Source organism: Culex quinquefasciatus, chromosome 2 (genome assembly GCF_015732765.1).
Source record: "Culex quinquefasciatus strain JHB chromosome 2, VPISU_Cqui_1.0_pri_paternal, whole genome shotgun sequence".
Classification (NCBI taxonomy): domain Eukaryota; kingdom Metazoa; phylum Arthropoda; class Insecta; order Diptera; family Culicidae; genus Culex; species Culex quinquefasciatus.
Window position 1 is genome coordinate 86,478,611 of NC_051862.1, and position 15,155 is coordinate 86,493,765.

Below are 15,155 nucleotides of genomic sequence, written 5' to 3' on the forward strand. Positions count from 1 at the left end.
TGTCTACATATAGCCACACAGACACACAGACATTTGCTCACCTGGTGATTCTGGGTCGATATTTATAAATATAGGAGGTCTAATTAAAAAGTTAATTTTCAGGTGATTTTATAGCCTTTCCTCAGAAAGGTGAGGAAGGCAAAAAAGGACTATTTCGGTCCACACCTTTATTCATTTCTTTAGGCACAATTATGTATGTACCGTAATCAAGAGTGAATTTGTTGTGATGGTTTTGCCTAATATATTGATATTTTCTATTAGGTTCTTCTAGAACGAGCACAGAACATCCTCATTCATGTATTGATTTCCAAACTTAAACTTAAGTGCTTAAAAATTCCTGTCCCTATCCGCACTGTAGTCCCGATTCTCAAAGAAAAAGGTTTTTAGGAGTAGCGATTGAGCATTGAAGTATGTGAAAAAAATCAAACTGCTTCATTGAATTGCTAATTACTAAAATCTTTAAGTGATCATCGACAAAGCTGAAAACTGACAGAGGTAGGAGGAGAAATATACTCTTTCTCGGCACATTATCGGCTTATCGGAACCTTGTTCATGAATTACAGCATTCATACAGTGTTTTATCTATTTCCTTATCCGATAAATATTTCCAATTACCGTGAGCAATAAGGTGACAAGAAAAATTTAAAATTTTGGAAAATCTTAAGAGATACCCCCTGGCTCTCTAGGTCAAAATAAGTAACTGTACTTATTGTCGCTATTGATCGTTGAAGTTTGTATGGAAAAATTTGTAAAAATGCATGGGGAAAAGCAAGAATGTCAAAATTCGACAAACTTTGAAAAATATTTGCAGCGGCCCAAATTTAACGAATTATCTTAGCGTTAAGCTTTACGTAGTAGGCTTGGCCTGATGTGGTGATAGAAATTGGTTGTGCTAGAGTTTGGTTTGATTATATCTAGCAAAACAATGCGAATTGTCTTTGTGAGTTTGCCAACAATGCGTGTATCCTGCTCATTCCTAATGTAAACATCCACTGACGTGATCAAGATACACTCTTTGTTTTCGAGTATTCGAACTCATATTCTCCCATTGAAATTTTTGTTAGTTTTGTTAGAGATTACAAATATTTCTTTTCTTATGGGAACTGTCCTAACCTATACATTATTTTTTTCTTAATTTCAATCTCAATGCTTACATTTTGAAATATGTAGGATCGAGCTCTGTAAAATGCATGGTTTTCGAATTATGTTTCACCAGTTCTCATTGCTATCGTGTTATTTTAACATTCGTGCTTTTGCACACCTTTCACGGAAAAGGGGTAAAATAACATGTTTTTTTTCTGGATTAAAAAAAGATAAATTATTTCTTAAACTGAATTCACTTCCACAATAACAGTCTCCATTTAACATTTATTAATGTTCCTTTTATGCTTATTTTCTCCCTTCCAGCGATGCCATGGTTCGGCATGGATATCGGGGGCACCCTCACGAAGTTGGTGTACTTTGAGCCGAAGGACATCACGCCGGGCGAGCTGGACCAGGAGGCGCGCATCCTGCGCAACATCCGGCGCTATCTGACGAAGCACTCGGCCTACGGCGACACCGGCCACCGCGATACCCACCTGCAGATGGACGACGTGGAGATTCGAGGCCGGCGGGGGTCGCTGCACTTTATCCGCTTTCCGACGGCCGAGATGGACAAGTTTCTGGCGCTGGCCAAGCGGAAAGGGATGGCCCAGCTGGTGACGACGGTGTGCGCCACGGGCGGGGGTGCGTTCAAGTTCGAGGACAACTTTCGGCACGAGGTCAACATGAAGCTGGCCAAGTTCGACGAGCTGGACGCGCTCATCAAGGGAATTCTGTTCACCGAGACGCACAACTCGTGTGAGTGCTACTACTGGGAGAATGCTAGTGATATTAGGTAAGAGATGGGAGAAGACTCCAATTGCTGGTCAAAACTTCTAAAAAAAATCTTTCTTTCAGTTTAAGTACAAAGAAAAAGTTTGACTTTAGTCAACCGTACCCGTTCATCCTGGTGAACGTGGGCTCGGGAGTGTCGGTGCTGGCCGTGCGCGGTCCGGACAACTACAAGCGCATTTCCGGTACGAGTTTGGGCGGCGGAACCTTCCTGGGGCTGTGCTGTCTGCTGACGGGGTGCGAAACGTTCGAGGAGGCCATCCAGCTGGCCACCCGCGGGGACCACAAGCGGGTCGACAAGCTGGTGAAGGACATCTACGGTGGGGATTACGAGCGGTTCGGGCTGCCGGGGGATCTGGTTGCGTCGAGGTGGGTGATTTTGAGTAAGATGTTTTTGAGGCTGGTGCTAACGGTTTTACTTGGTTGTAGCTTTGGCCAAATGAACCTGTTGGAGCGGAGGGCAAGCGTATCGCGGGAAGATCTGGCGAATGCCACGCTCGTTACGATCACGAACAATATCGGTTCGATTGCGCGGATGTGCGCTAGCAACGAGAAAATCGATCGGGTAAGTTTCTTTAGTATTGTTTTGTTTCTACTTTGTCATCTGAGACTTTTTCGATTTTTTTTTCTAATTTCGAAATTTTTGTGTAAATGTAAATGTTGATGTTCGAGCCTACAAATGCGACTAAATGTTTTTTTTCAGAAAAACCGTCGTATTCTTGCAATGCACGAGCCACAACAAACAATCTGGTGGTCTTCTACATATTGAATTTTGAAGTTAAACATGCGTGGTGCTGTGGTGCAGCCATAGACGTTAGAAGATTAGAAGAGTCTATGTTCGGAAATCATTTTATCGGATTCCTTGGAAAATTTAACATATTTATCATTTCCAAAAATGGTTGAGTTTCAAAACTTATTTTTGTTAGGTCCTCTTAGGTGTAGCGAACATACTTGCACACCAGGTAACCAAGGACGTATGCTTGGGCCTGGCGGATATTACAGATCTTCAACCTGGTGCCAGGTGCCAAGGCTCAGCCAAACTTTAGAGCACCTCTTCTGCTTCCTCCTTCATGGCTCCACCGGTCCGAGGGCCTGTGTTTTCTTTACTGCTTTCTGCGGGTACTACCAGACTCTGTTTCTTCTCCTTCCGTACTGATGGCCAGTTATGGGGGGGTTCCCGGGAAGCGACCCATGTTGGCTACTTCCCGGGCTCCTGGGAAGGTTTTGAAGATTAACTTCTAAACTGCACTGGTTGAACGATGAAACTAAACTACGGGTTGGACACCTACTGCCGCGTCCGGATGAAATCCGTACGCTTTAGACAGCTTCGTTCCGTGGCATCGTTGGCTCCAGAGCAGTTGACACACGGCTTCTTAGACTTGGCTCCTGTAGGGACCCGCACAGCTGTTGCACAGCTGTTCCATGGCCCAGATGCAAGCAGTTCCTGCACTGGGTCACGTTCGCCCACTTTTTCCGGTAGGCTTCCCAGTGGTTGTGAAATGCTTTCAATCGCTTGATTTTACTCAGCTACTTTTTATGTTGTTGTACCTCTTAGGGAACGTAACAATGTACGGGGAATCCGCCGATGAGGCGAACTCTCCTTTGCTCTTGATGGCTTCCAGTTTGTTCGATTTCTTGAGGTTCTTCTTGACGTATTTAGGTTAAGACCGTGGAAGTCCTCTGACAACGACGCGGAGTTGCCCCTCGCTTCGTTTCTCGTGGGCGCGGTTTAAAAACGCTCCTCGGAGATACACAGCATTTTGATCCCAAACGGATTCAGCTTGTAACTAGGCCTGGTTGTACACGACAACATTAAACTCCTCAGCTTGGCGTACAGTGAGTCAAATATTTGTCCGTACCCCCCCGTACGGGAAATGTTTGTGATATAAAAGTACATAAAATTCGACTAAAGTGCCATGTTTTATACATCAATCGACGCGGCAAAATGTCCTCTTTAAGACATTGTCATTGGATTTGCAAAAAAACTTTTTCTTGAAAAATACAAAAATTGTTTACTGAAAAAGTTTTAAAGAGGTCAAATAATTGTCCGTACCCCTAGTAAAAGTACAAAATCTGATCGATTTAAGTGAATTCATTTATGAAATGTTGTTTCAGTGTCAAATACTAGTACCTTTAGCCAGTTTGTGACAACTTTGAACTTCTGATAAGTTTGTTTAGTTAATTTATATTAAAATTGGATTAAATTTAGTTTTTAAAGTAAAACTTATCAAAACATTAGTTTATAAACAACTATTTTTATAAAATTGCTATTTTGTGTTGTAAGAGTCTCTATTGAACAAGTTTCAACAATATTTGTTCAAAATATACATTGTTTTCATCTTTTTATTGACATTTTTCGACCAAAAATACTGTTTCGGAACAATACCGTTAAACAATCCGGATTGTCCCGGAACCGGTTCAACCCTCGGAGGAATTTTGTGGTGATCAGATAGAGGACAAAAACCCACCTCTTGCAATTTGAAGCATCCAATTTCGTCCACTACAGCCCGATTACGAGTCCCTAGTCTGAAATTTGAAATTTTCACTTTCCGTGCTGAGAATTTCTGTACCGTTCTGGGTCAGAATGTTTTGCTTGGGGAATTTGAAAATTTCAAATTTCAGACTAGGAATCGTAATCGGGCTGTAGTGGACGAAATTGGATGCTTCAAATTGCAAGAGGGTTTTTTTGTCCTCTATCTGATCACCACAAAATTTCTCCGAGGGTTGAACCGGTTCCGGGACAATCCGGATTGTTTAACGGTATTGTTCCGAAACAGTATTTTTGGTCGAAAAATGTCAATAAAAAGATGAAAACAATGTATATTTTGAACAAATATTGTTGAAACTTGTTCAATAGAGACTCTTACAACACAAAATAGCAATTTTATAAAAATAGTTGTTTATAAACTAATGTTTTGATAAGTTTTACTTTAAAAACTAAATTTAATCCAATTTTAATATAAATTAACTAAACAAACTTATCAGAAGTTCAAAGTTGTCACAAACTGGCTAAAGGTACTAGTATTTGACACTGAAACAACATTTCATAAATGAATTCACTTAAATCGATCAGATTTTGTACTTTTACCAGGGGTACGGACAATTATTTGACCTCTTTTTTTGACTTTTTTCAGTAAACAATTTTTGTATTTTTCAAGAAAAAGTTTTTTGCAAATCCAATGACAATGTCTTAAAGAGGACATTCTGCCGCGTCGATTGATGTATAAAACATGGCACTTTAGTCGAATTTTATGTACTTTTATATCACAAACATTTCCCGTACGGGGGTACGGACAAATATTTGACTCACTGTAGCTCGATTTTTTGACCACCAGAGGTGGTGGTTTCTTGGCCATTGGAACCATTGTTGTTGTTGATCTTCATTATCGGGCTAAACTTGTTGTTGTTGAGAATATGCCCCTCTTGGCCATTTCCGACAACGGTGCCGTCGCTGGTCTTCTTTCGCTTCCGCGTTCCGTTTACGGTACGAAACTTGTCCCCATCGGAGGATTCTTCCTACATCTCTCGTTAGCACTTTGCGGCGCAACGAAAACAAACGCTGCCTTCAGCTGTCAAAACCGAACTGACATTTCGACGTCGTGCTATCTTGTCGTACCCGCCATTTCGACGTTCCGAGAAAAACGCATTTTAATGTTTGACCTTGAATAAACAAAAACGAAAGCACGCAATGTAAATAATAATAAACACATTTTGTTTGGCTGACCATCACCACGGCTACGTCACGACTGTCATCCACAGCGCGTAGCGTTTGCAAAGGTCGTATGCGCATCGTTCATAACTTACAAAAAAATAAAACTTTTTTTATTTTATTTTTATTTTTTCAAAAAAAGCAGTTCTCTCAGATTTCGGTCATTCGATTTTTTTTTGTATTTTTTAATCCGACTGAAACTTTTTTGGTGCCTTCGGTATGCCCAAAGAAGCCATTTTGCATCATTAGTTTGTCCATATAATTTTCCATACAAATTTGACTGCTGGCCATACAAAAATGATGTATGAAAATTCAAAACGCTGTATCTTTTGAAGGAATTTTATGATCGATTTGGTGTCTTGGGCAAAGTTGTAGGTTTGGATATGGACTACACTGGAAAAAAATTATACACGGTAAAAAAATTTGGTGATTTTTTATTTAACTTTTGTCACTAAAACTTGATTTGCAAAAAAAAACACTATTTTTTTTATTTTTTGATATGTTTTAGAGGACATCAAATGCCAACTTTTCAGAAATTTCCAGGTTGTGCAAAAATCTTTGAGCGAGTTATGAATTTTTGAATCAATACTGATTTTTTTCAAAAAATCAAAAAATTGGTCGCAAAAAGTACTTCAGTGAAAATTTGATTAAGTGCACCGTTTTCAAGTTAAATCCATTTTAAGGTGACTTTTTGAAAATACCCGAAGTTTTTAATTTTTTAAATTAGTGCACATGTTTGCCCCTTTTGAAAAAATATTTTCGAAGAGTTGAGAAAATTCTCTATATTTTGCATTCTTGAACTTTGTTGATACGACCCTTAGTTGCTGAGATATTGCCATGCAAATGTTTAAAAACATGAAAATTTATGTTTTCTAAGTCCCACCCAAACAACACACCATTTTCTAATGTCGATATCTCAGCAACAAATGGTTCGATTTTCAATGTTAAAATATGAAACATTCGTGAAATTTTCCGATCTTTTCGAAAAAAATATTTTCCATTTCCAAACATTCAATATTACGTCCATTTAAAATGTTAGTTTTGGTTTAAAATTTTTTAAAATATTTTTTTCGAAAAGATCGGAAAATTTCACGAAAGTTTCATGTTTTAACATTGAAAATCGGACGATTAGTTGCTGAGATATCGACATTAGAAAATGGTGTGTTGTTTGGGTGGGACTTAGAAAACATAAATTTTCCTGTTTTTAAACCTTTGCATGGCAATATCTCAGCAACTAAGGGTCGTATCAACAAAGTTCAAAAGTGCAAAATATAGAGAATTTTCTCAGCTTTTCAAAAATATTTTTTTCAAAAGGGGGCAATTATGTGCACTAATTTAAAAAAATTTAAAACTTCGACTATTTTCAAAAAAGTCACCTAAAAATGGATTTAACTTGAAAACGGTGCACTTTGTCAAAATTTTACTAAAGTACTTTTTGATTGCAAATTTGATTTTACATCGAAAAATGAAATTGAAAAATTTTGCGACCAATATTACGATTTAAAAAAAAACAGTATTGATTCAAAAATTCATAACTCGTTCAAAGATTTTTTGCACAACCTGGAAATTTCGGAAAAGCTGGCATTTGATGTCATCTAAAACATATAAAAAAATATAAAAACATAAAAATAGTGTCTTTTTGCAAATCAAGCTTTAGTGACAAAAAGTTAAATAAAAAATCACCAAAATTTTTTACCGTGTTTCATTTTTTCAGTGTAGTCCATATCCATACCTACAACTTTGCCGAAGACACCAAATCGATCAAAAAATTCCTTCAAAAGATACAGATTTTTGAATTTTCATACATCATTTTTGTATGACCAGCTGCCAAATTTGTATGGAAAATTATATGGACAAACTAATGATGCAAAATGGCTTCTTTGGGCATACCGAAGGCACCAAAAAAGTTTCAGTCGGATTTAAAAATACAAAAATTAAAATTTAAGAAAAAAGACCGATTTGTAGAGAATTGCTCAAAATATTTACATTTAATCTCGGAGCTTGGGAATCAGCATTTAATTCCATAGAGCACCTAATGTTGGCATATCACCCTTTTGGTGTTCAATGAAAAACAAGTTTAAAATATTTTGATGGAAATTTAGTGAGTATTTTAAAAGCGCAATTTATTCTAAACCAATGGCCAGGAAGAGTCAAACGTAATTTAAGTGGATTCAAGGAAATTGGATCTATTTCATTTTTAGTTTACTGAATTGTATATTGCTTGGATGGTCAAGTAAAACCTTGTAATATTTTGATTTAGAATCAACAAGTGTGGGGAAATTTACGTAATACTTGTAATTATCTCAAATATATCTGCAAAAGATAGTGGAAACTAACAAAAAAATAATTTTGAAAAATAATAATGTATGGAAAAAATAATAATTTCAGACGACCTTTTCAAAAAACCACACGTAAACAATATTGACAGCGCCTCTGGCGGTGACTTCAGTATACTTCATGCGAGTCAGATCCTTGACCATTACGTGCATTGTCCCGAAGTTTGATAGAAGTTGGTTGCTGGAGTCCCGAGTTATAATTAAAAATGTTTACGGTAGTCTAACTTGTACGTGCGTCAAACGCGTTCTGACCTGAAATCCCTTTGACCAGTTGTCGCACATACATCAATTTTCAGGGAATGAAAAGATAGTACGACAAGATTGAAACTACTTTCATATGTGAAGTGACGGAGTTTTTTTTGGATTTCCTTGAATATCTCAAGTTTGAAATCGAATTTTGGGGAATTGTACTGCCGTTCTACGCATAATTGTCCCATGTTCAAAAAAGTGCAACTGAGAAAAACGCGATTGAAATTTTTCGACCGATTTCTTTGTTTCTACGCATAATTGTCCCGTGGGTTCCTATTCGCCCTATGTGTCCCTAATCATCCCAGTTAGCAGTTTATCACCATTATTTGTGTTTCTCTTGCTATACAACAGGTAAACAAGGCATAATGCTTAGTAAAACTAATGATTCCGTGTAAGAAAATACTTGGTGGGACAATTATGCGTAGAAGTTTAACGATGGGACAAACAGACTTGGTGTTGTTTTTGATGAGTTTCCGAACAAAGTATCAGATTTTATGTGTTTTTCTTAAAGTACACATCAGACTAAACTTAAAAATGGCATAAAGTCAAAATTGTCAAAAACTGACATGGGACAATTATGCGTAGAACGGCAGTGTAAAGGTCAAAAGGTGAGCTGCACAAAATGCCGTTCTTATCTCAATTTGGCCTAAAATGCATGTACGACAAGTTAGCACGACGGCGACGATTTGCTCTTTCTCACCTATTAAAAAAACTGTCAAGATTATATGATTTGTTTAAAAATATTCTCAATACAAGTTTTTATTAATTATCAATGACGCACTTGATGCACTTCGGAAGGAACCGGTCAAGAAAAAAATCAAATGCTGGCTTGAAGCGAAAGTTTATCTCTCAATACATCATAAGAAACTGAATTTGACATAAGAAAAACAAAAAACACCTCCAAGCTGCTAATGAATGATTTCTAAACACGTCGACGTGCCTCCCAAGCAACGCTACCATGGAATGGGATTGCTCAATTACTCTTTTCCTTCCACACCCGTAGGTGGTCTTTGTGGGAAACTTCCTGCGCGTGAACCCCATCTCGATGAAACTGCTCGCATACGCAATGGACTACTGGTCCAAGGGCACGCTGAAGGCGCTGTTCCTCGAGCACGAGGGCTACTTCGGTGCGGTGGGCTGTCTGCTGCAGTTCAACGGCGAACTCAACACCCATCTCCACAACGAGGGCGAACTGTTGCCTTAGACGGTTGGATTGTGGTTTCAGTTAGGCACGTGAGGGTTTGTTTCTGGTTTTGTATTTGTTTTCTTGATTGCACACAAAACGATGCACACAAACACACGTACACAAACAGGCACGCATAAATTTACGAGTTAATATGCTAGAAATCAAGTGAAAATTATATACAACTTATTAAAACAAAAAGAATAACAAATCACATTCGGTAGCGTGTAAGGCAAGCAACTTGCAGGAAAGAATCCTTACTAGGGTAATGCAATTGAACAGAACTGTGCGTTGAGAGAGAAAGATGAGAGAGTGCTAGAGAATGTTATATCATGAATGTGAAGTTAAACATATTCAAATGTAAATCAAAAATGGTCCAGACAATTTTGGTCGTTTTTCCCCCCTCTTTACTTCTGCTAGGCTATTTATACTAAGATAGTGTCGTTTTTATGTTTAAGACCTACTTTTAAAAATAAATCAAGCTGTTTCGGTTTTCGAAATCGATTTATTTGTTTCTTTTTTAGATAGTGCTAGTAGCGTTGGCAACAGGGAAATCGTAGAGCCGTGAGAGATAGCTGGTTTTGTTTCAAACTTTATCAAATTTCCACTAGCGTTAGAAGTGCGTATGTTAACATTCTAAAAATATATAAGTGACAAATATTCAAATCCCCTTGAGTAAGACAAATTGATAAGTAATTATTTATCTGATCTTTATCGTTTACTGTTCTTTTTTTTGTTGCGGTGTAGGATAAACTATCAGTTACTGTTACCAAAATATACCCTACGACACTAAATACAATCAAACTCAATTGAAGGCAACTTATCCCAAGAACAAACAAAACAAAAACACACAAATCTTGACCTATCCAAAGCTATCAATAAATATCATGCATTTTGAATTTAAAACAGCTTTGAATATCGCCTTTCTGGGATTTTGCTTTGCAAGAATTCAATGCGCGTTGATTCATCATACACACAGAACACAAATATACGCAAGTTCAGACTGTGCGGAGAGGCCGTTGTACAAACTTTAAATTTTTCGCAATAGACATGATTGTAGGGAAGAGGTTTGTTTGTGCGCATTCTTTGCATTTTTCAATTTCAACCAGCGAAAAAAAACTTTTGGAAAATATATTAAATGAATATATGGTAAAAATTGGCAAAGCGGCGGCGTTTTTTTGAATGTTTGTGTGTTGATATATCACAATCCTTTAACTGTCCTGCAGAATCTCCCCGTTACTTTTCCTCACCTCTTGTTAGTTGTAGTTGTTTTCTCTTGTTTCGGATGAATCGGGAACAACGAAGAGAAAATCAAAAAGAGAGTTGCTCTCTTGCTTTCTGTCTTGGCGTGTTCTGAACTCTGCAATATTTTTGATGATTTAAGAAAATTATTTCAAACAGATCGGGCATCTCGCATTACTCTTTTGCCGGCGTGCCTTGAAATCATATTTGCAAAAAATAAAAAATAAAAATATGCATAAGTTGACCACCTCTCATTCGTAAAAGTGCATCCCGGCCCCGGGAGTGCAATTCCGCTCTCTCACGTGAAAAAAAAAGCAAAACAAACCGAGAGAGCCCTTGAAATTGCGATGCGCGTGTTATTGAGCACACACACATACTCACTTTGAGAAAGAAAGAGAGAGGGAGGAAGAGACATCCACCATGTTTGTTATTATTTTGCTCTCCGCGCAAAACTCTCTCTCGTGAATTTTCCGGAGCCCCAATCATCATCATTGTCATTATGCTCGTCATTGAGGCTTTTGATATAAAACTTACAATAAGTTAATAATATTTTAAGAAGATTTGTTTAACCTTATTTATTCAAATATGAATAAAACTTAAAATTAGAAAACATGGTTCCTAACTTCATTATTCTGAAGTTATCATCATCAATCATCGCAGTAAACATCGTCATGATCATCGAGAAATAATTGGCCACCAAAATCTCACCGAGCCGGGATGGGGGGTTCTCCATTTTGGCCGTCGTCTGCGGACGTCATTAGTGATCGGGCCGTCGGTCAGTTCTGTCGTGTTTCCTCCGCGTTTCGGGCGTAAATCCGGATTTTTTCGGCTCCCCTTCTGTGACTCGCGCGCCGGTACCTACTCCTCATCATCACTCTCTTTGTTTTGTCTCTCTTGATCTCTGCAGGTGTGCGTCCTGTTTTGTGTGTATTATTCTTTTGGTTGTTTTGTTTTTGGGTGGCTTTTCCCGTGATTGACAGCCATTGTGAATGGCAGTGAAAATTTCGATGGGGTATTTTTCATTAATGTGGTTGATTTTTATACAAAAAACCCACAGTGTTGATAGGTAGCTAAGGTGCTATTGGTTGACACTTCGAGTTTTGTGAAATCCTGATAATTTGAAAATTAATTCAAACTGCTCAAAGGGCGGATTTCTCGTGTTACTCCAGATTTGTAAAGTTTATATTTTTATTTACAAGTTGAACCAGCTGAAAAACTCTATAATAAAGAATAAAAAAAATATTTACATAGCGCAAAAATTGATAACAATCAACACATCGATAAATTTATCGGGAATATGCAAAAATCATAAATATAATGGTTAGAGTATACTTACCAAAGAAATGTTCAAATTTAATCATCCAAAGTTTTTTTTTTTAATTTCTCACTTTTAATTAGAGAAGTCTTAAAGAGAAGTGCCGTAGCTTACTGAGAGGCTTCCATTACTTGTCAAATTTTGAGTTCTCGAGCAATCCGCTCACACAGGCTCATGCAAGTGCATGACTTTGTTAAACAAAATCGTATAATGTCAATTGCATGGCAAAATGTCACCAACTGTTTTTCACCATATGAGACGATTTACGATTGAAACCAAATAAACATACCAAATTCAATAAATTTGGCTAGGGTTTTACATTTTTTGCGAAAATTTGGGATGTTTTCTTGTACAAAACTAGTAACGGAATCGACGTCAAAACCTTCTAATGATACCCTATTAAACCTTGATGTTCCGTCAACGGTTCCACAATCTTGTATCTTTCATTTTGCGACAAGACTCCGCCTCACCAGTCTGCTAAGTATGAAGGTTTTGCACGGGCTGCTTGTAAAACTAGTGACCACAAGAGAAGCAAGATAACAACCGGTACGATTGTCGTCCTTTCGTTCCCATCAGCCAGGGAAAACTTCCGAATTAGGGCATCGTGTAAGGCCCAAGATCGCAGCTGTTTGGAACAAATCTCTAACAAAAGGTCTTAACAGCCTCCTCCAGCACTTGATAGCAAATCTAATTTTCATTGTTTTTAAGTTGAGGGCACTTAGTGAACACTTAATGAACAATCCAAAGAATTTGTGATAATGTTTTTTTTTTCTTCTAATATTGATTAAATCCCGATTGAAAAAAGCTTTAATTAAAAAAACCGCTAAGGATCAATTGCAATCTTACTCGAGAAATGCTACGTAGTCCAAGTAACATCCGATTAATGTGCTTTCCTTTTACGCCGAACACACCACTAACACCTAAAATGCTTCTCGATCCATGCAGATGCCTAAATTGCTGAATAACTGAAAATTAATTGTTCAAATGTGTGCTTATTTTTATCCTACGATTTCAATACTTCTTGCTTTTTAAGAAGAGAAAATATGCGATGCTCCCGAGTCCTTGCGTTCCTTTGAGTGATTTGAGTGCCTTGACGCTTCTCTTTAAGACTTCTCTACTTTTAATATTAAATGCGACTTCTTCTATTACATTTTTGTCTCGGAAAATGCAATCGGGGATCTCACTCAGGCCAACTGGAGTGAGAGGAAACCACGCTTACCACTACGGACCCGGCCTGTTATATTACCAAATGCATTTTTTCGATATTTCATCACCGGCATTTTGGGCAACATCTTTAATTAAAAACAAAACAAGTTAGTTTGGAGCAGTTCTCTCAGATTTCGGTCATTCGATTTTTTTTTGTATTTTTTAATCTGGCTGAAACTTTTTTGGTGCCTTCGGTATGCCCAAAGAAGCCATTTTGCATCATTAGTTTGTCCATATAAATTTCCATACAAATTTGGCAGCTGTACATACAAAAATGGTGTATGAAAATTCAAAAATCTGTATCTTTGAAAGAATTTTTTGATCGATTTGGTGTCTTCGGCAAAGTTGTAGGTATGGATATGGATTACACTGAAAAAAATATACACGATAAAATAAATTTTGATGATTTTTATTTAACATTTTGTCACTAAAACTTGATTTGCAAGAAAACACTATTTTTATTTTTTTATTTTTTTTTTATTTTTGGTATGTTTAAGAGGACATTAAATGCCAACTTTTCAGAAATTTTCAAGTTGTGCAAAAAACTTTGACCGAGTTATGAATTTTTTAATCAATACTCATTTTTTTCAAAAAATCGAAATATTGGTCGCAAAAATTTTTCAACTTTATTTTTCGATGTAAAATCAAATTTGCAATCAAAAAGTATTTTACTGAAATTTTGATAAAGTGCAGCGTTTTCAAGTTAAATCCACTTTTAGGTAACTTTTTTGAAAATAGTCGCAGTTTTTCTTTTTTTTAAATTAGTGTCCATGTTTGCCCACTATTGAAAAAAAAAAACATTTCTGAAACGCTGAGAAAATTCTCTATATTTTGCTTTTTTGAGCTTTATTTATACGACCCTTAGTTGCTGAGATATTGCCATGCAAAGGTTAAACACAGGAAAATTGATGTTTTCTAAGTCTCACCCAAACAACCCATCATTTTCTAATGTCGATATCTCAGCAACTAGTGGTCCGATTTCCAATGTTGAAACATTCGTGAAATTTTCCGATCTTTTCGAAAAAAAATATTTTCAAAATTTTTAAACCAAGACTAACATTTAAAGAGGGCGTAACATTGAATATTTGGCCCTGATTTTTTTTGCGGTTTTGCCTATGAGCTCATCGATCCATAATAAGACAACAACAAAATTCTTGATTCGTTTTTAGAAATCGAAATTATTCCAAGACATTCGGATAACCGAGTCTGGACTGTAGAGTAAAAAAAAAATATTTTGAATGTTTGTGAAATTGTGTATTGTACAGTACTGCAAAAGGGACATAATCTTCAAAACGTATTTGCAACGGGCCAAGTTCTTAAAAATTCATAAAAACAAACAACATTTTTCATAAGTCTAGATTGTAACGAGTATGGTTTTTGGAAAAAAAAGTTGTGTGTTATATGAAAGTGATAAAAACCTTTCGTATGATTCAAAAATATTGAGGATCTGATAGCCCTATCAATAGTTATGAAAATTTCAGTATTAGGCATACAATATTTCTGATATTTTGTTGACAACAATATCATGATCCAACATCTGACCTGTCGTTGGATGGGTAATAGGGTGATAACAAAAAAATGGATTTTAGGGACCATTTTTAAGTCAAATACGTTATAATTTAGGGGTTGCTGCAGAACATTTAAATTAGTGAAAAAAACTATTCATACAGAAAGGTTTTTTTAAATAGCAAATAACTTTTCAGGATCAACACGGATCGCTTTGCACTCTTCGACAAAATGATAAAGTGCTAAAATTGACACTGATGCTCAATTTTGTCTAAGGTATTTTTTAAAAATTTCCCATGTTTCTTGTCCCACCAATGAGCAGTCAAAAGATTTATCGATAAATGATAACTTTTAAAGATTTAATTGCTCTATTTAAAAGTATGAGTACTGAAATACAAATTATCTAAAATTTATAGGCATAGTTTTGGTTTAAAAAAATCAAAAATCGTGAGACATGTCATTTTATGAGAAAATTAATGTACTTTTCAAATCTGAAATAACCCAGAAGGGTTATTTTTCATTTAGAACAATTTT

At 36.6% G+C, this 15,155-nt stretch overlaps 2 protein-coding genes across 4 annotated transcripts in view; both read left to right on the plus strand.

The window, feature by feature from the left end:
- Positions 1–10,471, plus strand: part of LOC6037700 (pantothenate kinase 3) — a 52,313-nt gene extending 41,842 nt beyond the window's left edge. For all 3 annotated transcript variants that reach the window (XM_038258525.1, XM_038258527.1, XM_038258526.1), the window contains 4 exons: positions 1,408–1,879; positions 1,942–2,244; positions 2,305–2,440; positions 9,173–10,471. In XM_038258525.1, coding sequence (XP_038114453.1) covers positions 1,408–1,879; positions 1,942–2,244; positions 2,305–2,440; positions 9,173–9,373 — 1,112 coding nt within the window. In that variant the 3' untranslated portion in view covers positions 9,374–10,471. The remainder of the gene's footprint in view (positions 1–1,407; positions 1,880–1,941; positions 2,245–2,304; positions 2,441–9,172) is intronic.
- An 894-nt stretch (positions 10,472–11,365) lies between these two features.
- LOC6037695 (protein argonaute-2) overlaps positions 11,366–15,155 on the plus strand; it is a 79,958-nt gene continuing 76,168 nt past the window's right edge. The window contains exon 1 of the mRNA XM_038258516.1: positions 11,366–11,448. The gene's annotated coding sequence lies outside the window, so the exon portion shown is untranslated. The remainder of the gene's footprint in view (positions 11,449–15,155) is intronic.